At 40.0% G+C, this 24,711-nt stretch overlaps 1 protein-coding gene and 1 pseudogene across 4 annotated transcripts; both read left to right on the forward strand.

Moving 5' to 3' along the window:
- Window positions 1–4,340: 4,340 nt before the first annotated feature.
- On the forward strand, window positions 4,341–11,940 carry LOC133923033 (uncharacterized; annotated as a pseudogene).
- Window positions 11,941–13,623: 1,683 nt separating this feature from the next.
- LOC133922004 (exosome complex component RRP45A-like) lies at window positions 13,624–17,292 on the forward strand. Of its 4 annotated transcripts, none has more exons than XM_062367139.1 (9): window positions 13,624–13,853; window positions 14,038–14,247; window positions 14,326–14,421; window positions 14,515–14,626; window positions 14,853–14,933; window positions 15,039–15,227; window positions 15,929–16,197; window positions 16,302–16,357; window positions 16,971–17,292. In XM_062367139.1, exons 1-9 carry the CDS (start codon window positions 13,720–13,722, stop codon window positions 17,171–17,173), a joined length of 1,350 nt encoding a protein of 449 aa, XP_062223123.1. In that variant the 5' UTR covers window positions 13,624–13,719; the 3' UTR covers window positions 17,174–17,292. The 4 variants fall into 4 exon arrangements, with proteins under 4 accessions (XP_062223123.1, XP_062223126.1, XP_062223124.1 ...); XM_062367142.1 differs by having other exon boundaries at window positions 15,929–16,094; window positions 16,971–17,114; XM_062367140.1 differs by lacking the exon at window positions 16,302–16,357 and having other exon boundaries at window positions 15,929–16,094.
- Window positions 17,293–24,711: the final 7,419 nt, after the last annotated feature.

The raw sequence follows: 24,711 nt of genomic DNA on the forward strand, positions 1-24,711 counted from the left end.
TGCTGATGAATCTTGGCGGTCGTTCACGTTCTTCAAGATTCTGCCGGGGACTGACTGGAAGCCAGAAGAGCACAAATGGAGCATCACGTCGAGCTGACCGGTGAGCGATCCAGTAGCCAGCCAGCTTCGCTCGCATGCGGAGTAAAGCTTTCAAGTCTACGGCGGCTTCCAATCGCATGCGGGCATGGTGGCGTGCAGTGTGCATCTGTGACATGTTATCCATTTGGCCGATGCCGTATTTTGATCCTTAGCCAAGTTAATCAGCTTCCATTTGAAGGGACATTCAACTTGGCCCTACTTTTGGAAGTCCAAGTATTCATTTTGCCTTTTTTTATTATTTTGGTTGGAAGTTCATTTGCATTTAAAAATGTTTCAAGTATCCTCTCAAAAAAATTTGTGTCAAGTCAAATGAAGGTGATGTGGGCCCAATTGTTTTTTTAGGGAAATGGGTTTGGTCATCCTCACAAAGCTTTGGCCCAGTGTAGAATCCTGGCCCAGCAGGCGAAAAAAAAAAACATTAAGGGATTGTTCGGATGTTAGGAAGAAATAAACTAGGAAATGAAAAACCGGAGAGGATTATTTATGGGCACACGACACCCTTGTCAATCCACGGGGAGATCACCGGCAGCTACAGTAACTTGATGGCTGGGAGGCCGTTGACTTCCTAGCCCTTTAGCATATGCTTGGTAGATGTATTTTTTAAAAATAAATTTTGTATATTTTAATTAATATGTAATCAAATTATAAGAATACGTAGTGTATAAAAATTATACAACTAGATTCATAATTTAAAATGATTCCATACTATATAGGTTTTGTAGTTATAAATAATATATTTTATGAGAAAATTTTAGTCAAAATTTTACATCGAAGACCGAGTAAAAAAACGTCTAATATTTCTAAACATAGAAAATAATATATATGCATCCAATCCATGTTGCACCAGTGATCATATGTGGTAGAGGATAGAACAAAAGGAACATGCATTCCAATCTGACTTTGAAAGTAAAATAAAAAAGAAATCAAATTATTTTTCTCACAGAAATCGATGGATCTGGTGTGCAGCAGTAGGAAGCTTGGCCTTCCACCACCATGTCAAATGGGATTCCAATCAGCCAGGAGCTCGACCAATCGGACATGGACTTTGCATTCTTAACGCTTTGTTCCTTCAGCGCAGCAGCTTCTCTCGACACGGATGACAGTGGGTGACCCTTGCAGCTGTTGTGAGAAGAGGAGATGGAGTGACAGGAGAGGGGCTCGACGACAATGTACAGAGGTGATGGGGGAGGAGGGGAGCATGGGGAGAGGCTTCAAGGGAAACCAGGGGGAAGGAGGTGCCCAAATTCAGGCTTTGTTCGGTTGGCCCCGGAACAATTGGGGTCGTGGTCTAACTCTCACGGATCAGTCCGACGCAAAAAAAAAGATCTTAGCTTAATAATATTTACGTCTTCATTTAAGTCCAACTGAGATTCTAACCTGGCCCATCCCGTCGTTCCCCCTCCCTCTAGCCTGGGAAAAAAACCATCGACTATGGAGGCATGGAAAAAATTCTCGGAGGTGACAGTGACGCAGCAACGCGACTCGGAGGCGACGGCGACGCGGCGATCTCCCCTCTAGGGTTTCCTTGCGTCCTAGGGTTCCTGATTTGGCACATCAAACAGGCTGAGTGCTTGATGGTAGTGCGAAAAAAGTTTGAGATACCTTTGTTTGTTCTTGCCTTGTATCTGTTCTGCCCTTAGGGCCTCTTGTTCTGTCTAGATGGGTGAAAAGGTGGGATAGCGTTTGGTTCTTTTGATTCTCCTTTTGTTCAATCTTGTTGGTGAATCCCATGATTTTGAGTTGAAGATCATTGCTTCTCTTTCTCGTTTCATTTTTCCAGATTATTGTTGTGTTCTTGCATTGCCTACTACTCCCCTGATTATTATTGAGTCATTTTATTGTTGATAGGATACTGATTGTTTGGTGGTAAATTGCATGCGTCAATTGATATCTTACATGATGGATCTTGCATCTATGTAATATCTATGAACATTTTAGTGGTAAGGTTCCAAGCATATTTGTTGTACTATGTTTCTGTTGCAGTACATAGTGATTATTTTAAGTGGTATATTTAATGTAGAGAATCTATGCATATTCAATCATTAGTAGATCAAACAAGCAACAAATTTGGAATATCTATCTATATTTTTCCTGCTGACTAGCTGGCTTGATTGAAAGTGTTGTTGTTGATTGTAGCGACATAATGTATTTCTAAATATGTTTATTAAATAAGCTCAATGAATAGCACATTCAGAGTTTGGCCTTAATTAGTCGATTCGATTCTGCTTGCTTTTGAACATCTATTAGAAAAGTATTCAACACTTCAAGTTTAGGGAGGCCAAAACACAAGAGAAACTTTGAGTGTGCATGTGTGTAGGGCTCCTTGGTGTTCTTGCTATATATGGTTGGGGCACTCGGTAAAAAGTGGCTAGCTGCCTAGCTACCTGTGTACTTTCCCCTATTCTGATTGCTTTCAACTTTAACTAAGGGGTTATCTATTTATAGGACAACTTAATTCTTTTTTTGTTAAGCATAAGTCACACTTCTTAATCATACTTAATTATGTGACTAATGTATTTTGTAAACTAATTTTACTCATGTACATTGTGTCTACTTTGTAGATTATCCTTGCACCAGTTAGAGTTGGAGAAGACCAACAACCACCATATTGGGACCTGTACCCTCTCCAAGCGGTAATTGATATGTTCTATTTTCTTTTCTTAAAGTTGTTTATGTATATTGTTAGACCTACATTAGTGTCTATATTGTTTATTGCTGAAATGAAGTTCTTTATCTATGGACTTTTGTGATTCCTTTCTTGAAATGAAGTTCTGTTTTTATTGTTGGGTGTTCACTTTTGTTTAATATGACTTTATTTTTAGTTTTGCAATGAATATGAGAATAAGAGATCGCATTAGAAAGAGGAGAAAGGAGGATGATGATGATATCTGTTGGGTTCTAGTGTAGGAAGGGAAAAGAAGTGGCGGCATACATCGGCGCTAATAGGCGAGGAACGTGTTCGGGAGCTGCTTGAAGGGCATGTCAAGAGCTGTCGGGTAGTATTCAGGATGGAACCTAAAATATTCAGATCCTTAACCAATTACCTTAGAAGGGAAAGGTTGGTCCGTGATACTAGGATTAAGGTTGAGGAGAAGCTGGAGTTCTTCTTATACATGCTTAGTCATAATGCTTCATATGAGGATCTCTAAAAAAAATTTGGGCATAGTAGTGATACCTATCATCGTTACATGAAGCATTTTTTCGATAAGGTTGTCCCTACCCTCTCCAAGCGATTTATGAAGCGTCCTAATCCTAATCAAGTACATTTGAAAATTGAAAGAGATCCTAGATTTTATCCCTACTTCAATGTGCTTACTTTAACACTTCTATCTTGATCAATATATGTTTTTTCAAATTTTAGAAAATCACATGTAGTTTTTTTTTTTTTTTTTTTTTGCAGAATTGCATCGGTGGAATTGATGGTAGTCATATAACCATATGCATATCATCTGACAAAGCCGCTCCATTTAGAAATAGGAAGGGCACTCTTTGCCAAAATGTGATGATAACTAGTGATTTTGATCTGAATATCACTTTCATATCTACCAGATAGGAGGGGTCAGCTACGAACGCTAGAGTTCTTATATCTGCAATGAACAACGGTTTCCAAATACCTCTGGGGATGTTCTATTTGGTTGATGGTGGGTATGACAACACCCCTTCTTTTGTTGCACCATATCATAGAGTCAGATATCATCTAAACGAGTATGGGGCAGGTCATCGTAGACCTTGAAACTACAAAAAGTTACTTAACCATCACCATGCGGTATTGAGGAATCATGTTGAAAGGGCTTTGGGGGTTTTAAAGAAGTGCTTCCCCATCCTCAAAGTTGCCACATTTCACAAAATAAAGAACCAAGTGAAGATATTCGAAGTTGCTGCTATGTTGCACAATATTATCCGATCACTCAAGGGAGATGAGCAATGGTTAGATTACCAGCCGGATAATATTTATCCCCAACATTTTGTTGATCTACCAGAAGGTGATCAAGGCAATTATCAAGGCAACAATTTGAGAGATATGATAGCATAATAAATGTGGAATGATTACTAACGACATAGAAATTAGTGGGTTGTAATAAGTAGTACATTTGAATATGTTTTGATGCTTTGTGGATTGTAATAACTTGAACATGTTATGAATATTGTGTTATTAATAAGTTATGCTGGTTGCATCTTACAAACATTTGCTTCAATGTTTCTGTTATAAATATTGTGTTATACATATTTTCATAGTTAATATGTTTGGAAGAGGTTCTCTAAGGTTGACCATGCTCTTGTCTAAAGCTGCACAAAAGAAAATTTCTCCTAAAGACTGTCCTACAAAGGAGCATGTAGGTTCTCCAAGAGGTATGCAACTGGTGCAAGTTAAATCAAATTGGATTTGTTACATGTTAGAGAAATAATTTTTGTCGGACCTGCATGAAGCGTGAGGTCGCTCGTTATGTCATCGAGTGTGATGTTTGCCGAGGGGTGAAGGTCGAACATCTCGAGCTGACTGATACACTCTAACCCTTGCCTATTCCCTCTTGAAAGTGGAAGAAAATTGGTATGAATTTTGTTAGCAGACTACCTAAGATCATTTGAGAGTATGACTCGATTTGGATCATTATGGACGGTTGACCAAATCAACTCATTTTCTTCCTGTCAAAAATACATTTTCTGTCAAGCAGTATGCGGAGCTTTACCTCGTTCGAACCATTTGTCTTCATGGTATTCCTAAGAAGATCATCACCGACCGTGGGTCTATCTTTGTCTCTCATTCTCATACCGAGGGTCAAACGGAGAGAGTAAATCAAATCATTGAAAATATGTATAAAACACCTCTCTTTTTCTTGATGACATGGAGATGGTAGGAGGAGAATGGATGAGATAGCCTTCAAACCGGATTTGTGGAGTGGATAAAATAAGTTTAGAACTCTTGGTTTAGTGCCAACACATATTTAAGTGGTTGGAAATTCGACATACAAGTTGAATCAGTCAAAAAAAATGTCACAAAATATTTATTCTGTAGGAACCCAGATGTTCCGGGTGATCATAACCAAAAATACCCGAGGACCCCCACCCGGAGGTTCAAGTCCGAGTTTAACCCGGAGGTTCCAGATGATCCTAACCAAAAATACCTGATGACCCCCACCCAGAGGTTCACCCGGAGACTCCGGAACCCAGAGGCTCCTAGTTTAACCCGGAGCATCCAGATTATACTGTTCATCAGGTATTTTTCTTTTTCATTTACTTTGTTGATAGCTTTTAAATTTCATAATTAATTTATATAAAAATTATGAAATCAATTGTGTTAGCTTTGTATGAGTATAAATACATGTTAAAAATGTTATAACTCAAGAAAATATTTTTAAATAAATAATTAATTACTTAAATGGGTTTTAGCTTAATTAATTCACAATTAATTAATACCATATCTTAAAATTATGAAATTACTTGAACAATTCATTTTTTAATCAGTGCTATATAGGAAAATATATAATTTGGTATGGAAGTGTTATTTAAATTGTTGAAGTTCATTTAATCTTGATATCTAGTTTAGTTGCGGTCCTTTTTGGATAGCCCTTAAATAAATCATTTATACTATGAGCATATGTGCTTCAATTTGAGTGTTTCTTGCTGCATTACATTCATTACCCAGTACCACATCTGCATTAAAATTTTGTAGCATTTTCATAGCATCTCTTTTATGCTCATTATTGCATGTGTTCTTCTTGGTGAACGAAGGACCGAAGGGTAATGCGGGCGTGATCGAGGGCGATCCGGAAGTTATTTCCCTTGCTTGTGAAGCTGATCAATAAGGAAAGCATCTAAGCATTTTTATCCTATTACTTTGCGTTATATATAGTATCAATTGATAAGTTATGCTTTATGTATGTTTGCATGTCAATGAGTCTTATGTCGGGTTCTAGGTTAGATCCTATTTGTTGCATTACCCTCCCTTGATATTGTTTATCGCTTGATCCTTTGTAATATGTGTTGTTCATATTACATAATGGTCTCACTTAAAAAGTATGTGTTATGCTTAGCATGGCATAGGTCCTTGGTAGAAGTCGAGAGGTGGTTCAGCCATCGTTCGTGAGCTTAGGGCTTACTTTATATTACAAAGATAATGATGATGGAGGATGCTGTAAGTCAGTGAGAATGAGCTGAGATTCGGGTGGGCAATAGTGAAGCCTCAAGAAGGGAGTCTCGGATTCTATAGGTCCGCTTAAATTGATTAAGCATCGTCTGTTGTTGCAGTTGATTTTAGCACTTATCCGTACTTACCACGTATCCATATATGGGACGGATGAGCCGAATACATTTTGTAGCTATGATCTTTTGGCGTGCTAGTCTCGGGTGTTTCTGACATAATAGGCTTGGAAGGGGTATCTAATTTGCTCTGCGAGTAGTTCTAGATGACCCCCGCATGTCGGTGCGCATGTTAAAACGGTTGTGGCTTATTTGGGAAAGATTGACATGAGTACCTCCTTATATGGACCTGTGTGGTCACGCAAGCCGTATGATCTTCAAGTCGTGTAGGTAATGGAGTACCCCCTACAGTGTGTAAAACAATTCGAATTGTCGCGTTCTCAGTTATGAGCACACTTCTGTCTATTTGCATCAATTGTAGAGTTACCATTGTGGTTGTGATGGTATGTTGGAAAATGTATGGTGATGTTGTTGAAGTTTTGATACGGTTCAAGTTATAATTATGGTATGATAATGATCTCAGGATAGAAGGTTATTTATGGTTAGGTGCAGACTCTTATTTATGGCATCTTGTGGTTTAGAAAGCAACTTGTGATCCCTAAAGTTCATGAGTTAAGGAAGAAGATTTTGGGTGAAGCCCATGACTCGTTGTTGTCTATTCATTCTAGTAGCACCAAAATATATCGAGACCTCAAGCAAAAATTTCAGTGGACCTGCATGAAGCATGAGGTCTCTTGTTACGTCACTGAGTGTGATGTTTGCCATAGGGTGAAGGCCGAACATCTCAAACCAGCTGGTACGCTCCAACCCTTGCATATTTTCTCTTGGAAGTGGGAGAAAATTGGTATGGATTTCATTACCGGACTATCTAAGACCATTTGAGAATATGACTCGATTTGGGTCATTATGGATCAGTTGACCAAATCATCTCATTTCCTTCCCGTCAAAACCACATTTTCTTTCAAGCAGTATGCGGAGCTTTATCTCGCTCAAATCGTTTGTCTTCATAGTATTCCTACAAAGATCATCTCCGAACATGGGTCTATCTTTGTCTCTCATTTCTAAAAGATCCTTCATGAAGTTATGGGGACTGAACTCTTCCATAGCACCGCATACCATCCTCAGACCGTGGGTCAAACAGAGAGAGTAAATCAAATCCTTGAAGACATGTTAAGGGCTTGTGCTCTCACCTATGGGAAGAGGTGGGAAATATGCTCGCTATTTGTGGAATTCTCCTACAATAATAGTTTTCAATCTAGTATCAAGATGTCCTCGTTCGAAGCACTCTATGGAAGGAGATGTCATGCCCTATTGAATTGGTCTAAGTTTGGCGAAAGAGCTTTTTTGGGCCCGGATTTGGTCAAAGAGATGGAAGAACATGTCCTAACTATCCACAAGAACCTTCTCATAGCTCAATCTCGTTAGAAAAGCTATGTCGATCGTCGTTGGCTTGAGCTTGTGTTCAAGATTGGAGACTTCGTCTATCTCAAGGTCTCTCCCCTCAAAGGAATAGGACGTTTCCAAATCAAGGGAAAGTTGGCATTGTGGTATGTTGGCCCTTTCCAAATTGTTACCCGGCGTGGCGAGGTGGCCTATCATCTGGAGTTACCTTCATCTCTCTCCGTTGTGCACAACGTTTTCCATGTCTCGCACTTGAAGAAATGTCTTCGCGTTCTAACAGAAGTTGTGACCATAGATGACCAAGAACTTCAACCCGATCTTTCTTATTGCGAGCATCATGTTTGCATCCTTGATGAAGTCGAATGGAAGACGCGACACAACACTTTCAAATTTCTCAAGGTGCAATGGAGTAATCACTCCAAAGACGAAGCAACATGTGAACGTGAAGATTGACTTTATACCGATTATCCCAAGTTTTTCTCCAACCTATGAGTGTTACATTAGTTTCTAATTCTCACAGCGTGGTTTCTCGTGAAATCATGAAGTTCTTTGATGCACCGTACTATCCTCTAAGCTCACCTGAATCTTGGAACGAGATTCTTTTAAAGGGGAGGTTTGTCACGTCCCAAATCCGGAAGCATGTCATTAAGCATAATCATACATCGTGAACATCATATTTATTTGTTAAGCATTGTTGAGTGTTTGTCATTTCTAATGGTGCTTGATAATTGCTATGTATTTTGAAAATACCCGACGTAAAAGTTCTTTAATTTAACCTCCGCTTATGTATTGTGGGTGAATCCTTTTATCATTTTGTAATCGTATCACATAAATTCCTAGAATATTTGAAGCTTAAGTCACTTCGTTTGGACTAATAGAAAGGGAAGAGAAGGAATAGAATTTTTGAAAAAAATACTTGCCTCTCTTGTATGTGGGACCCACCTAGATGACTGGCCCCACCACCTTCACCTTCTCTCTTTGGGCTACAACAGCCCCACCCCTCCCTCATTCTCTCCCTCCCCCACGCCCAAACCAACAGAGAGGATATCAACTCCTTCTTCCTCCTCCCTCTCAAACTCTCTCTTTTCTCCTCAGGAATCTGCCCTAAGGAAGCTAAACGAAGGTATGCATGTTATAACATTACATCCCCCTCCTCCTTAACTTCCAATCCATCCAAGTTTTCGCTGTATGCATGGAGATTTGAAGGATTGGCAACCAATTTTGTCACACCTCTCTTTTCTGAAATTTTCAGCAGCTTTTTCATCTCTTCTCCGAGCTTCTTTCATCAATTTTGTCACTCGCGTTCCAACTACAATAAGAACCTTTGGTGAGTTCTTCTATGTTTCTTTGGTGGGAATATACGTTTTAGGATGGATGAATTAGAGTTTAGGGGCTGCAAATCGAGTATTGCAACGCGTCTCTTGTTCTTGATGAAATGGAGATGGTAGGAGGAGAATGGAGGATGGTGTAAGTTAGTGAGGATGAGCCGAGATTCGGGCGGGCAATAAAGATGGCTCGAGAAGCGAGTCTCGGATTCTATAGGCCCGTTTGAATCGGTTAAGCATCGTCCGTTGCTGTAGTTGGCTTTAGCACTTATCTGTACTTACTACGTATCAATATATGGGACAGATGAGTCAAATACCTTATGTAGCTATGATCTTTTGGTGTGTTAGTCTCGGGTGTTGTTGGTATAATAGGCTTGAAAAGGGTATCTAGTTTGCTTTGTGAGTAGTTCTAGATGACCCCCGCATGCCGGGGCGTATGTTCAAACGATTGGGGTTTATTTGAGAAAGGTTAACATGAGTACCCCTGTGTGGACATGTGTGGTCACGTAAGCCGTATGGTCTTCAAGTCATGTGAGTAATGGAGTACCCCCTATAGGATGTGAAACAATTCGAATTATCGCGCTCTCGGTTATGAGCACACTTCTGTCCATATGCATCAATCGTAGAGTTTCAGTTATGGTTGTGATTGTATGTTGTGAAATTTATGGTGATATTGTTGAAGTTTCGATACGGTTCAAGTTATAATTATGGTATGGTAATGATCTCAGGATAGAAGGTTGTTTATGGTTAGGTGTAGATGCTTACATTTGAGTCGAAGTTGCTCTTGCATTTGGAATTCACTTAACCTTGTGGCCGAGTTCTTGCTAATTATCCAAATTGCATTATCCTTAGAGTTAGGCTATTTATAAGTACTCATTATGGATTAAGTCTTGCGAGTACCTTTTTACTCACGTGCTTCATTTACTTTTCAGGTGAGGAATGTTTAGTCTTTAGCTACTTTACATCCGCCGATATTGGCGATAGGCAGGAGTAATGCCATTCTACTCAAGTGTTGTTATTTTGGGGTGACGCCTTAGGGCAATGGTGCTACCCATCTTTTGTCATTATGTAACTCTTTTCTCTACGTAGCTACTCTAATAATGTTTGGTTTATGCTTTTGTTATAAAATTAATCTACTTAAATACTTGTAATTTATTTTAGTTACTCATTCTTTATTATGTTTTGTGATGATGTGCTTGTTGTAAAGGCGTGTGTTCCGATTTTGGGCACAAAACACATGTCAGAACTACCGAGGCGATATTCTGGTTAATCATGTAGTCATGATTACACAATTGATTAACTTAATGATTAATTAGCATATTATTTAGATGGTTCCTCACATGTATGATTGAGGCTGAACCAGCTATATGAAACAATATAATCATTGTAAGATGAACAACTTTTGATATGCATGCACTAGTATACTATTTCGTGTTTTGACTCAAGCCATACAGGTCGTATCCAAAGTGACAGCATAGCTCGTAGTTTTAGTTCCAGTAGTGTTAGCATGAAACCTGTTTGCTTTCTATTAGTTTTGGTTACAGAGATGAATTTATAGTAAATATCAATTAGCTTTCTGCCATCTCCCCCATTTCTTTTTGCTACCAGAATAATGATAATCAGTTTAACATACTATGTAATTTTGCAACAAGAAACAAGTCTTTGCTCTGCATGTTCTCCTCCTTTTTCTTTCCTTCTTTTTGTTTCCACGTCGTGGTTGTCAGATGAAATGGTTTTTCTTCTGTTTTAGCAGTAATTTCCCCCTTCTCTAACAGTCAAGCCAACATGTCATGCACACCTTGTTATAGTAGTAACTTGTAGGTTGGTCTGGTATGGCAAGGAGGGTATGTTATGGCCACATCTTCTATGGAGATATTTTGAGGGGTTTATTTGTTTCCATGAAATATGTTGTGGTCATTAATATGTTTCCTGCTAGATAGCCATACAGGTCGTGTGATTTGATGTCTGCCCAACACAGGATGCTTTTATATGCATGCACTAGTATACTATTACTGCCCATACAGGTTGTGCTTTTGAACATTACTTAATGATGTTCACCTGATAATTCACACATGTTATTTTGTCAGTAATAGATGGACTATGGCAGTCGATAGATAGCTGATTACTCTAATCATACACCTCAATCATTTAGTGCTTTATTTTTATTATGCAGTCATTTTCTAAAGCTAAGAAGTTTCGCAGCAAGTCTTTTCCTTTACTTGATGCCTTAGAAGAACTTTATGATGGTTAGTTTTGCCATAAGTTATAATCCTTGTTATCAATATCCATGCTTTGCGAGAACTATATGTTGTTTACTCTTTCTTGTACTATAACTTCCTTGTGTAGATCATACTGCTAAAGGAATCTATAATTTCACCTCTACTCAGCCACCACAGTATCCAGTTCTTACACAAGTTGAGAGTGCAGATAGGCTCGGTAACACTGAGGTTATGTTTCCAAACTTTGAAGAGACTTTGGCTTATCATGGATAAGATGATGCAGATGCAAGAGTGCAAATAATTGAAGATGATGATGCAAATGTTAAAAGGAATGAACAGATGCCGCAAAGAAGGGTTGTTGATGTAATAGGAAACAAAAAAGAAAAAGAGCCAAAGAGGCAGAAGAAGAGCGGTAACATAGAAGGATTGATGGAGAGATACCTTGATATGAGAACCAAACAGGCTGAGAATGAAGCTGCACAGTTAGTAAGAGAAAAGGAGGTTGCTCAAGGTAATGATTTTTTAATCAAGAGGTGCATATCTGTTCTCAACTCAATGGAAGTGACAAAGAGGAAAAGGCCAAAGTATATGGTGTCTTCAAGAATCCAGATAACATAGAAATTTTTCTGAGTGCTTGTGATAAGGATCCAAAATCTGCCTTGATTTGGTTAAGAAATGAAATGGAACTCGGTGTTTAGCTGGCTTGAGGTCTGGTCTCTCTCTCACACACACACATGCGTGCGCCTATTGAATATTCTCTGTTGGTTAATTTCTCTGGCTATTGGCTGGAATATATCGATCTTGGTGGTGTCCACCTTGGAAATACATGGGAAGGAACTGCCATGTGCTAGATTGTGTGTTATCATGGTTACTCTTAATTACTTAGTGATATGTGTTTCTGGTTGATACTCTTGTTAATCTTCTATGTGATGTCGTGACTCTAGTTGGTAGTGATGTGCTATCTATCTGCTATGTGATGATCTGGTTGTGTTTATTCTTGCTTGTCTGATTCTTTAACTTGCCACTGACAATAAGGTGCTACTTCACTTCTTTGTGCTACTTATGCATTCTCCAAAGTGCAGATTGCATTGCAAGTTCAAGGTGAATCTTGTTTATTTTGTGTGGCTCCATGTTGATGTTGATATGGATTTGTGAGGATACTGTGGGTGTCAGAGCTGGGAGCAAAGGTTATCTTCCTAGTATTTTTGACAATGTATATGAACATCAATTTGTTTACCTTTGACAAGTGACTATATGTAGGTTGAAGTTGTGCTGCTGAACAAATAGCCCAGCAAGAGGATAGCCTATCAAATTCAATCGTGTGATAGTATGTAGTAGTAGTTTGTAATTCGATCTTGGTGTTCACCCCGTGTTCGTGGAAATGCTCGTGAAGGAACTAGCATGTGCCCGTGAAGGATTATGTTTGGTATTGGTATGCTATTAATTTGTTATGTGACGATTTGTTTTTGTTTAATCTTGCTCGTCTGGTTTTTAACTTGTTACTAGTAGCTAAGAGCATAGCAAACCATGCATGCATATACCACCAGGGATTTCAATTTCAATTTCAAAACCTCAGCTAAAATCCTAGCCAAAACCAAACATATTCTTCAAGAGAGGGATTAGGGGGAAGCGAAGGATTCATTTCTCACAGGGTTTGGGCGATATGAGAGGAATCTACTCAATCCCTCCCTGGATAGGTTTCCATTGGGAATTAAATCCAAAAAACCGAACAAGCCCTCAAGGGGTGTGTCGTGACAAGCAACGACGAGGTTGCTGCCTCGCTAGAGGGGACTTGCACGCGTATGCGGATGCGGAGGCGTTGAACAAATCGGTAATGGAGATGAAGAATCGAGAGAGAGCAAGAAAGCGATGGTGAGAAAATTTCCGATGTCAATATGCCTTCTTTATTTTTCTCGTGGTGGGCTGGTATCAGAGTGGATCAAGGAGGGATTTTTCAGCCCACGTGGGATCAGATGATGGCTAAGGATGGAAGTGGGAGGAAAATCATGAAGTAAACGTGCCTAGTAATAGGCTAAGATCCTGGTAAGGCATCCAAACAAGCTCTAAGGCCAAGTCAAAGGACCCAACTCGTAACGACCCAAAGAGTTTTAGCTTTTCGCCATCTCATCTTTTCTTAATTCTTATTTCTTCTGATTGCAAATATAGATCGTTTTAGATTTATATATAAGGATTAAGAAAGTAAATCAAATAATTTTATTATTCTTTATTTATTATACATTAGAAAAAATAAATCATTCATTTGTGAGTATAATAGTATTTATTAAATAAAGGTAAGAAAAAAATAATAAAAAAAGTACATAAAATTTAAAATTAAATATATTATATTTAAAGAATAGTTAGAGAGATTAAAACGACGTACCTTTACCATCCCTATACCATCACAGCGAGTAAACATTTGTTGAGTTCTCCCGGCGGCTAAAACCCTAGCTCGGCTCCCGCCGCCGCCGAGGGAGGCCATGGCCATGGAGCACCTGCGGTGGCGCCCCACGGTGAACGAGCGCGACTTCATCGAGCGAGCCGTCCAGTCCGACCTCCGCGTCGACGGCCGCCGCTCCTTCGACTTCCGCCGCCTCGACATCACCTTCGGCAGGTACACCCACCTCCTCCCTGTCCACCGCTCCCGTCCCACGCGCGATTCCTCCTCGACCTCTGCTCGCGTGCCGTTCCGTTTGATCTCCTAGACCGCCGCTGCGGCTTTGCTCTGCTCCGGCGTGTGGCAGTTTCGGAAGATTCCTTAGCGAGTGGGTTGCTGTTCTTGTTGTTGGGATCTTCAGGGAGGACGGCTCGTCGCAGGTGCAGCTCGGGGAGACGCGCGTGATGGGATACGTGACCGCGCAGCTGGTGCAGCCGTACAGGGACAGGCCTAACGAGGGGACGCTAGCCATATTCACCGAGTTCTCGCCCATGGCTGATCCTGCTTTCGAGCCCGGGAGGCCTGGGGAATCAGCAATTGAGCTTGGCCGAGTTATCGACCGCGGCCTGAGGTCTCCTAATTCTTGTCTTTTCGTTTTGTTGAATTGTTTCGAGAATGAAGTCTAATTAGGATTCCTGGTGTTTTTCAGGGAGAGCCGAGCTGTGGACATGGAGTCGCTATGCGTTGTTGCTGGCAAGCATGTCTGGTCTGTGCGTGTCGACATTCATATTTTGGACAATGGAGGGTATGTGTTATGTACTGTATACTGAAGTAACTAATCTGCAAACGCGTCTGGTCACAGTTCTAAACTTGTCTAGTACCTTGCTTTATCCCTCAGGAATCTCATTGATGCAGCTAACATTGCTGCATTGGCAGCTCTGTCTACTTTCCGAAGGCCAGAATGCACGGTTGGAGAAGATGGCCAGCAAGTCACAGTACATGATCCTGAGGTAGGCATAAACTTGCAAGGTGTTTAACTTTGTTAATATATTTCTCGAAATTGAAGTTCACCTGTAAAGCATTACAATCATTAATTTGTTATGTCAATATTATGAGAAGTAGCTTCTGGTAATGTGCGACCACAAACACAACCCCATTGCTAACTGTCACATCCTGGTCCCCTTTGTTGACACCAAACTGAGTTATCTTATGCTTTGTCTTTTATGTATTTTACAGGTTAGGGATCCACTCCCTCTAACAATTCATCATATGCCCATTGCTGTAACCTTTGCATATTTTGGTGAAGGTAACATCGTGGTATGTTCAATATTTCAAAAGATGGAAGTTTTTTTTTTTTTTGACTAATGGTCATCATGTTTTGTCATTAGCATCCTGAATTGTTAACTGAATCTTCTTGTGTAGGTTGTTGATCCAACATACAAAGAAGAAGCAATAATGGGAGGAAGGATGACTGCCACAGTTAACTCGAATGGTGATGTGTGTGCCATCCAGAAAGCTGGTGGAGAGGGTGTCATGTCGAGTGTTATCATGCAGTGCCTAAGAATTGCTTCAGTTAAGGCTGCTGATATTACAAGCAAAATAAAGAGTGCAGTAAGTGAACAGCATCAATTTTATGACTATCCAATGTGCCCATGCGTTGCTTTCGATCTCAAATAAAACAACTTCTAAATTCTAAAAATCAAAACATACGCCACAGTACGATGTGTATTACATTATAATGAAATATTGTGCCTGTTTAACTTTGAATAAACAAAGTCCTTCTCTATTTGCATGGATATTGCATTGCATATTTTCATCGCTGAAAAAATGCTCACTAGTACTACGTAAGCCTTTGTAGCATACTTCATTGTATGTCTTACTTAGAAGAAATTTTCCCTTATAGTTCATCAGCCTTTGTTAGCACTTTTTACCACTGGATACACTCATGCAGAGTGAACTGAAGCAATTAGTGCAAATGTTAATGCTCCACTAGAGAAGACGAATGAGCTTAAGATATCAACTGTTAAGCAACACTCCGTTGCCTGCTCTACATAGAGAGGACCTGGGAGCCCGTGCAAACATAAAATCTTGCAGAGAGACATGTTGGTGCCGATTGCTTTTGAGGAGGGTGGAGGGAGGAGGGATGTGAGGTGGTAGAACGGACCACAACAAACTTTTTCTTAAGTAGTGAATATATTTCAATTTACATGTTTGTTTGAATGTTTAGCAAAATGTGGAACTATAAAGATTATGATTCTCATTCTATTGTTGGCTTTGCATCAGCATCAAATGATTGTATTCTTTTTGTTCAGGTAGACAAATACGCCACCGAGAAAGCCTTAAAGAAAGTAAAGCGTCTTCCAGCCTCAGTGCCTCAGAAAGTTAATGTTCCTGATGTAACTATGGAGAACAAATGTGATGGTGAATTGGAGAGGCAAACTGTGAAGACACTCAGTGATGTTCAGCAGATAAGCAAAGGTGATGAGGATCATGAAAATATGAAAAGGAATTCACCCTTGACTGGGGACAGAATTGCTAAACACAAACAAACATCAACATTCGTTGGTGGCCCATCAAATTGGTAGTTATTGGTCTGATGTATTTGTTTCTTAAATTCTAGATATTTAGTATCAAAGATTTGCTTGACACAAGATTTGCCAACTGGTCCTGATTTTTGCAATGTAGGGACCCATATTCTAAAGGAGTTTCATTAAGCTCCCTCAGAATTTCTCATTTACCTGGTACTGTTAACTTTTTTTTTTTACATGTTATTCATTTTGTTTTCCAAATAGTATCCAGTGCATGAACATATAATCTGGGTGCTTGCTAAATGTCAGTACCATCTACCAAATGTGCTTGCAATTATCGTTTGGCTGGCAATTTTAGTGCTCTAACCATGAATATCATCTTTATGAAATTATGAAATGTCAAACAAATGATGCCCTTTTCTAGTAATGCTTTGGTCACAAGTACTATTTAGTTTCGCACAGCTCTTTTTTTAAAGAATAGTACCAAAAAATGAGGTTCATCTATGGTTGAGTGAAAGATTTTATAGTTATGCTATCAACATGCCTTGATTCTCTTCAAATTCTGATATGTATAAACGTCCCTCCTGCCAGTCCACACTCCACCGATATCCTTCTGTTTACGCTTCTCAAAACCAGGTCGTGTATTTTTTTCAGATCATGTAGATCTAGCACTAAACTTTTTTACCGCCAGCAGAAAAATCCCGAAACTGTTTCCCTATTATAGTCTTCCACGAGGAAACTCTTTTATCATCTTAACTGAGGTGAATGATTCTCTCACATGAATTCAGATACCCGTCCTTATGATAATTTTCTTTGCCATATGCAGATCCCGCAAATATTGTTAAGGCGAACAACCATGAGGATGCCAAACCAATGTCAACTGAATCCAATGCTGAGGTGAAAAGCACATCAAGCTCTGGGGCTGCTGGAGAGTCTGACGAAACCCAGGAAATTAGATCTCCAAAGAGTCTAAAAGATGCTGTCAAACCAAAACATAAAAGAAAGAAGAAAAAAAGTGACAGGAGCTAGCTTAACTGCAATTCTGTAACTGCTGGGCCTGTCGGGTAATAGTTGTGTGTTGTATTTGCCTCTTAACATTCTTGTTAATTACTCCTTCCGGTCATAAATATCTGTCACTTTTAACTTTTTACGGTTTTTGATATGCAACTTTGATCATTATTTTTTATTAGATTATTATTATAATATCTAATTAAAATATAATATTATTAAAATATTTTTAAGACAAAGTTATAAGTGTTATTTTTATGTTCGCAAACTAAATATTTTGAGAGCTATTGACGATCAAAGTTTTAAAAATTTGATTGAATCTTAGTCAAAGCGATAAGTATTTATGATTAGAGGGAGTAAGTAATTACTAAGCTCTTTTATTTTGTCAGTGTAGCCTGATGGCTGTACTCTTGCTGCAGTTTGTGGTATTTTTCTGATAGTCAAATCAACATGGAATAATGCGTTCGTTCTGTTCTTTCATTTGTCTATGTTCTTGCAAATTTCCAGTAACAATTATGCCTACAGGTTATCAACGATAATCTCTATAACCCCTAGTCAACTTTTCCTGATTGAGGGATCATCATCGAAGGTGGTCTTCCGCTATGGCGCTATGCGTTGGTTTCTTCTCTGTTTTGAATTGTGACAGATATCAGCAGTGACTACAAGCAAATTTTGTACAAGCTGTAGAACAGTATTCTATAAATGTTTTTCCGTTAAGTTTTCGGTCAGATTCCGTGGCCAGTTTCCAACTCTTACTTTTGTCAGTCCATGGAGAGGTGGGCAATGTACTCATACTTTCAGTGTCATGCATAGCTTAGGTGGTAGTTTGGTAGTGCTCTGGAACTGATTCCGTGTCAGAATCGACAGGAGCACTACCAAATAGTCTGCCGGTGAATCGATTTCACGTTAGAATCATAGGAAATCACTCACACATTTGGTACTGCGAGGTAAGAGCTGAAAAATCTAACTTCCACCGATTCCTGACTGATTCTCTTTAATTTCAACACAATCTTCTCTCAGGAATCACTTCCACCACTAACACACCAAACAATTTCACAAACAGAATACTTTCACCACATAATCTACTTCCACTATAAAATCACTTCCACTACAGAATCAAGAGGTTAAAGAACTCTACCAAACAGTCCATATGTCCTATCAAGAAGAATCTTTTGCCGATGATAACTTCGTCTTCACGAGAACTTGCTTGGCTTGGATGGTTAGTGAAAGTGATTATATTTTCGGCTCATCAGGGATAAAACCTTAGGTTTGCTTATTATGTATCTCATTAAGATATAATTTTCTTTTAATAGTAGGTGGTGTATCTATCGATAACGAGATGTATGTAGTGATTTCGTTAATTTTTAAGTTTTGTATCTCTGTTCTTCAGTAAACATTGTGTAGATATATATGTATGGTAGTGTGAATGTATATTTTATCTACAAGTTGTACTAATGTTTCAAAAAATAACCTTCCAACTTGATTGCGTTGAACTATAACTTTTTTTTAGAGGAATCGAGCTCGCCGCCGATAGAAAGGCATTAGCTAAGGCCCATCCATTGTGCGCAGCGCGCGTTGGATAGGAGGAACTCGGTCCAGCTCCAGTTCGTTTTTCATAGCACGCCGGTGCAGCCTAGACAGCCCAGATCCAGTCTAGATCTGGCCTGAAGTTTGAAAGCATAATGTTAGCCCAGTCCGAACACGCTATCTATTATAGGCCTAATCTTTTTATTTTTTTTTGCTTTTTTGCGATTACAAGGAAAATGCAAGATGCACACGCACACTGAATGCGGCTAAATTCAACAGTTTGAATTCATCTCAAGCATGATCCAGGGTGGCCTACGTAGTCCAAACAATCAATCCACAACTGAATTGGTGGCCGACTATGCATTCTTGTAATTTGCTAGCAGCCTATCAAAGTCGAAAAGTTGGCGGCCGGCCATTCTTGCATTACCTTTTTGGACCTGCCGTTTCTTCTGCTTAGCATAATAGCATGAACGCACCATGCGTTCTCCACCGTAAATACTAAAGAATGAATCGGGCTGAATGTGTTTCGCATGCATGTGCAATGCAACTAGTGTGTCCTCAACCCCTTTTGTATTCTGTACATGTACACTTTTCGCTCGATGCTTCCTATATATGCTTCCAAATTTGGTTCAAGTCTCAGGCCTATGTTACTGTCTCCTCTTCCCAGTCGCAATCAGATCAGAGTTGTTCTCAGTCTCATCCTTCTACATATATAGTTAGGCTTCTATGCATATTTCAGTCCTCTACAATTGCATGCTCCTTTCAAAGCTTTTACCTTACATATTTACTTTGGAAAGAGATTTTTACTTGAATGTGAAATACTGGAGGAAACCAAAACAACACCCATCAATATAGAGGTATGTTGGTTGCAAATTGAAGCGATTCAGGCGTGTTGTAAGTAGACGGGTAAAACTAACTATGCAGTGACGGAGCTTAGGACGGGATTCAGAGAGGATCTATGAAGCTAAATGGATTTTAACCGGATCATAGCAGGGTCGAATAAATGAAATATGAGAAATTAAATCTAAAATATACTATAAAATATAGAAAATACATTACAAAATATGAAAAATTTGTTCCATCAGAAGGTCACGGCCTACTCTGACCACAACAATACTCCACCCCTGTAACTATGTATTGAGTTAGGTGTTATGGGTTCGTGGTGTGTTGGTTATTTTATGTCACTCATCTTCGTCCACATGTAAAAGTAAAATAGAAAGTCTTTGGAGCGGAACAAATTGAATAAGCCAGTTGGCCATGGTAGCAATGTGAAAGATGACCTACAATTAAAACTTGGAAAATTTTGTCGCCGGATGACCAATGTGAAAAATAGGAATGTTAGCTTATAAGAAAAAAAACTCCGTTCCAAACAGCTTCCTATGAGTCGTTTGTTAGAAGGAATTCTTGTTGCCTTTTAGAGTACTTTTGAATTAAAATGTTGGTTTTGTTTTTCACATGTCTCAAAGCAACTGTGCATCTATGGTAAGTAAGAATGTAAATTTTATTTATTTTATTAAATCAACCTATTTTTTAAAAAAAACTAAAGGTTCACTCTCGCATCAATAAATTAAGAAAAAATAAACTAAATAGTAACCTAAAATTAATTTCTCACTTGCATCTATAATGATAAGCCGGCAGTGGTGGAGACGGTTCTCCAAGCACAAGTTAGGGAGTGGCCCCAGCTACCCGCTGGGGGCACATGATCTCAGACAGGTCCCACCCAACCTGCCTCCTCATCCATCCACGGGACCATCGACCGGATTAGAATACCTTTAACCAATGAAATTAAATTAAATAAATTCAATTTGGTCTGACGGCGTCAGCGCACCGCGGGATAGAAAGGAAGGAAGATAAAAAGGGTGCGGGTTCACAGGCGTCCGCAGTAAATCGGTACACGCCAAGTCTCCACTGGACTCGAGAGAAAGTAAAAAAAATACTACTACGTATCTCGTGTAAATGGACTCTAGCGCAGGCAAATATGGGCCCGCGGCGTCAGAGGGAGGAGCGCTGGTCGACGGCGACCGTTGGAGGGAGGAAAGGGGAGGCCCGGGTCACGTGCGGGCGTTGGCTCTGGCGTGTGGACACGGCGTAGCGTGCCCCGCGTGGTCGCAGCCAAGCCATAGCCAGCCACCCGCGCAGCCCGCGCGACCGACTCACGGTCACCGGCAGTCTGGCTCGGCGGCTCCGGGTCACCCTGTCCGGCTCGACTCCCGTCCAACCGGGTGCAGCCGGTGCCCCCGCGGGGCCCGCCGGACCTCGTGCGCCTCGTGCCACCAGCCACCGTGTACGGCGAGTGCACAGGCTTAAACCGTCGAAGTGTCGCATCGCGGTCGCAGCACAGCCCCGTCCCCGTACGTTGGGGTCTCGAGGGTCAGATCGGATCGGATCGGATCGGGTCGGATGGTATGGTGCGCACGCCCCATCGGTCGACTTCTACACGTCTACGCTTGTGTTAGTTCGATATCGTAGTCGAGCCGGGATTATGCTGTTGGAACGTGGCGCATTTAAAACTCATTTATGAGAACGTAAAGTAAGAAGATTTAGTTCTGTATTACTAAGTAATGAGATGTAGATTAATTTAAATATTTGAGTTCTTTCGTTTCTTTAAGATAGAGAAAATGAGAAAGAAAGAGTATACTTTGCTATATTCATAAACACACGTGCGCACGTATTTACATATTTTTCACGTGAATATCTGCATGACTTGTGACTTGCGATCGCGATCAATGCCTTAATTCTGAGAGTATTTAGTCAGTTATGGAGGCAGCAATTAGTGGGCAATTTATGAGAGAAAGCGGCTCCAAGAGTGCAGTCTTTTTCCTATAAATCCTGGAGACGTCCAAACTTTTGAGGGAACATCTCTCTGCTCCACATTTTCTTCTCCACCCATTCAGATCACTATCTTGTGTGATGTACTGCCGAATCTCGTCGGCCCTTCTCCTTGCCATGCACAAGATTGGAGGGTGAGAGGTATCTTCGAGCCTCTGCGGTCGTGAACGAGGGACAACAATAAGGTTTCTCGGCAGCGCACCTGCGCGACCGCTCTGTACTGCTTCATTTACGATCTGCACGGCAGCGAATCGACACATCGTCAACTTCATCCCTTCATCAACCCGACTGTGAGTTCTTGATGAAACTGATGGATTTTTGGTACTGTTGCTTGCTGCTAGAGTTAAAAGTATGTTCATCCGTTATAGATTGTGAAATATGTTTTTTATAGAATTTGGAATTAAATTTTTACGTATATTATCAACACATGCATGATATCAGATGCGTCACTCGCACGTGGAGTATTTCTTTTTAACAGATGGATTTTACACCTTGGTGATCCAGGAAAATTCAACACATTAGGTGCTGTTTAGTATGACCATTTTAGGCTATAAATAGTTTATTATGCTATCTGAGACCATTATTTCTTATTTGTTATATTGAATTGTAATTAAATCATAGTGTGATCTGATATTAGACTGCAGAAGGTTGATATCATCTACATAGCAGCGTAAACCACGCTGTACTGGTGCCATCTATAAGAAAGATGATGGCGACACCCTTGCCGTTGCACGATCATAGGGGAAGAGGATGATGATGGTATTGACCAGCCCTCCCTTTGTGTCTCCTAGCGCAACCATCAATTGATTTATGTATTCATAATTCCGTATGTTGATTGGTTGGTTTGGGTGAGGGTTTTTCGTTTGTATAGCTAGATTGGCTGGTGCATGAGATTTTTTGTGGTAATTTTTGGTTTATTTGGGCACATAAAGGATAGCCGGCTCTTGTGAGATTTTTTTAGCTTTGTTAGGACGTATGAACTCGATGGTATTATCCGATTAATCTGGTTGTGATTTTTTCGGTAGTATGATTTGTGATTATTTAGTAAATCCTTTTATTGCATACCGATATTTTTGAACCAACCAAACGTTATAATAGTTTCTGATTCCATTCTGCTGTTTGAACCAAATAAATAGTGCCACTTATCCAATCTCCATTACCAGTGTTATCTGATTTCGTTCACATTGGAGTTTACAGTTCCGTAACCAAACACCACCTAACATGTACCGTGATTTTGACAGTCAGCTCGTGAACATGGAAACAAGTGATCGAAATCGGTACACTCATGTGCACAGCTGCACGATGCTAGCTGCCTAGCTTACAGAGTGACTTTGTTTGCGCCTGAAGCATTCCTGCCAAGCTACCTCCATCGGTAGAGTTCGGACCAAACCTTCTCGGTCGACCAGCAACCGAACGGCTCAAATATCTCTCTCATCAAGCGATACAAGCGCCTGTGATTGGACTGCCCAAATATATCTCTCGTCAAGCGAGCTAAGTTGGGCAATGAGACAAACATGTCTCTTCACGATAACAAAACGTTCCAAAACAAGGAGGACCGTGAACAGGCAACCAGCACGCGACTTGTCCATCGACCGGCAAACTGATAGGTTATCGCATCCGCGATTTTTATACTCTACATGGTTACATCTAGAGTATATTTACTCGTATCACTCCTAAGGCTGTGTTTCTCAGTAATATATAAAAAGAGAGACAATAAAAATTAATATTAAGAAATAAAATTTCAATTTATATATGTGCTCGTTAGTTTTTAGGTGTTTTAAAATAATTTATTGTCTCACAATTATCTAGTAATGTTAAAAAAACTAATTTTCTTTTTTTTTAAATAAGCTCATTCTTTCTCATCTTTAAATTACTTACCTATCATCTTTTTATTTAGTGAACACATAACTAATATTAAGAGTGAACCGGTGTATTTGCTTTTAAAAGGGCTGTTTGATCAGCAACGTATGCATCAACCATGACAGCATGTGGTGCCACCCGACGGTAGATCATTGCCCATGCCACGGGGTTTTCATTGGCCTTTTTGTACGGGGTGGCAAAGTTTGATCGCACAACTTCGCAACTTAGCGCGCAAATTTTATTTTATTGATCACGAGGCTGAATTATTGAATAGGGGAAAAGGAAGATATCTCATTTTCTAAATGAAAAAGGTCACAAACCAAATTCTCAATCTTCAGATTTGTTGAGTTAGGATTCGAAGTGAATCCGGATTTGGGTCATCTGTTTGTAACCATCCGTCACATCATTCATATATAAAACATTATTTATCAGTATACACAGACATGAACTACAGTAAATCAAAAGAAGTTGTGATTTTCCTATGAAATAAAAGTACTTTCAACAGAATTGTTGCATCAGTCATGCACAAAGGAACATCTAAAAATTAAACAACCTAAATTAATAGGTGGTGTAATTCAGGTTCCCTTTTTATTTCAAATTTTCGTTGTTACAGTACGTTTTCTTTTTTCTTTGGTGCATGTACCGAGGCCAGGGTCAATTCCTAGTGTAGCTTTCATAGAGGTAACCGACAACTACACGTCTACGCTATTTCATTCATGTTCCTGAGAAACGATCAACAAGTCAATTTTTCATGATGCTGGCTGCTATTTTTTTAGTCTCAACAAATGGATAGTAAGTGGAGAACTTTACAGGTATACAGATATAGATCATATATTTGGTGTTGAAGTCGATACAATTGAATTACAGTAAAAATCAGTATTTTATAATAACTACATTGAGATAATCTCTACAATATTTAATTTTTTTATGTACTTATAAGACCCATATTACTATAAATATGATCAGCTTTAAATACAAATATGTATAGCTCACCTTTCATGCAAAACGAGAGGTCATCTCATTGTCATGCAAAACGAGAGGTCATCTCATTGAGGCCTAACGAGCGCAGCAACGCCGAACCATTTTTTTTCTAGTCAGTGTCTCAATCAGGATCAGGATCAGGATCAGGGTGGGCAGGGATAAGACGATCCATTGCCGAAATCGAGCCAAGCAGCTTCCAGGAGGCCCCAACGACGGCTGCCGCGCGGCCCCGCCGGCTTCCCCCAAACCGCCGGGCAGATCGCCGCCGTTAGCCCGTCACCCTGCTCACCTTTCCGTAGGCTCCCAACCACCAACCCCAAGGCAGCCAACCGCGATCACCGCGCCACGTCGGCGCCTCGTCC

Source organism: Phragmites australis, chromosome 6 (assembly GCF_958298935.1).
Source record: "Phragmites australis chromosome 6, lpPhrAust1.1, whole genome shotgun sequence".
Taxonomy (NCBI): Eukaryota; Viridiplantae; Streptophyta; class Magnoliopsida; order Poales; family Poaceae; genus Phragmites; species Phragmites australis.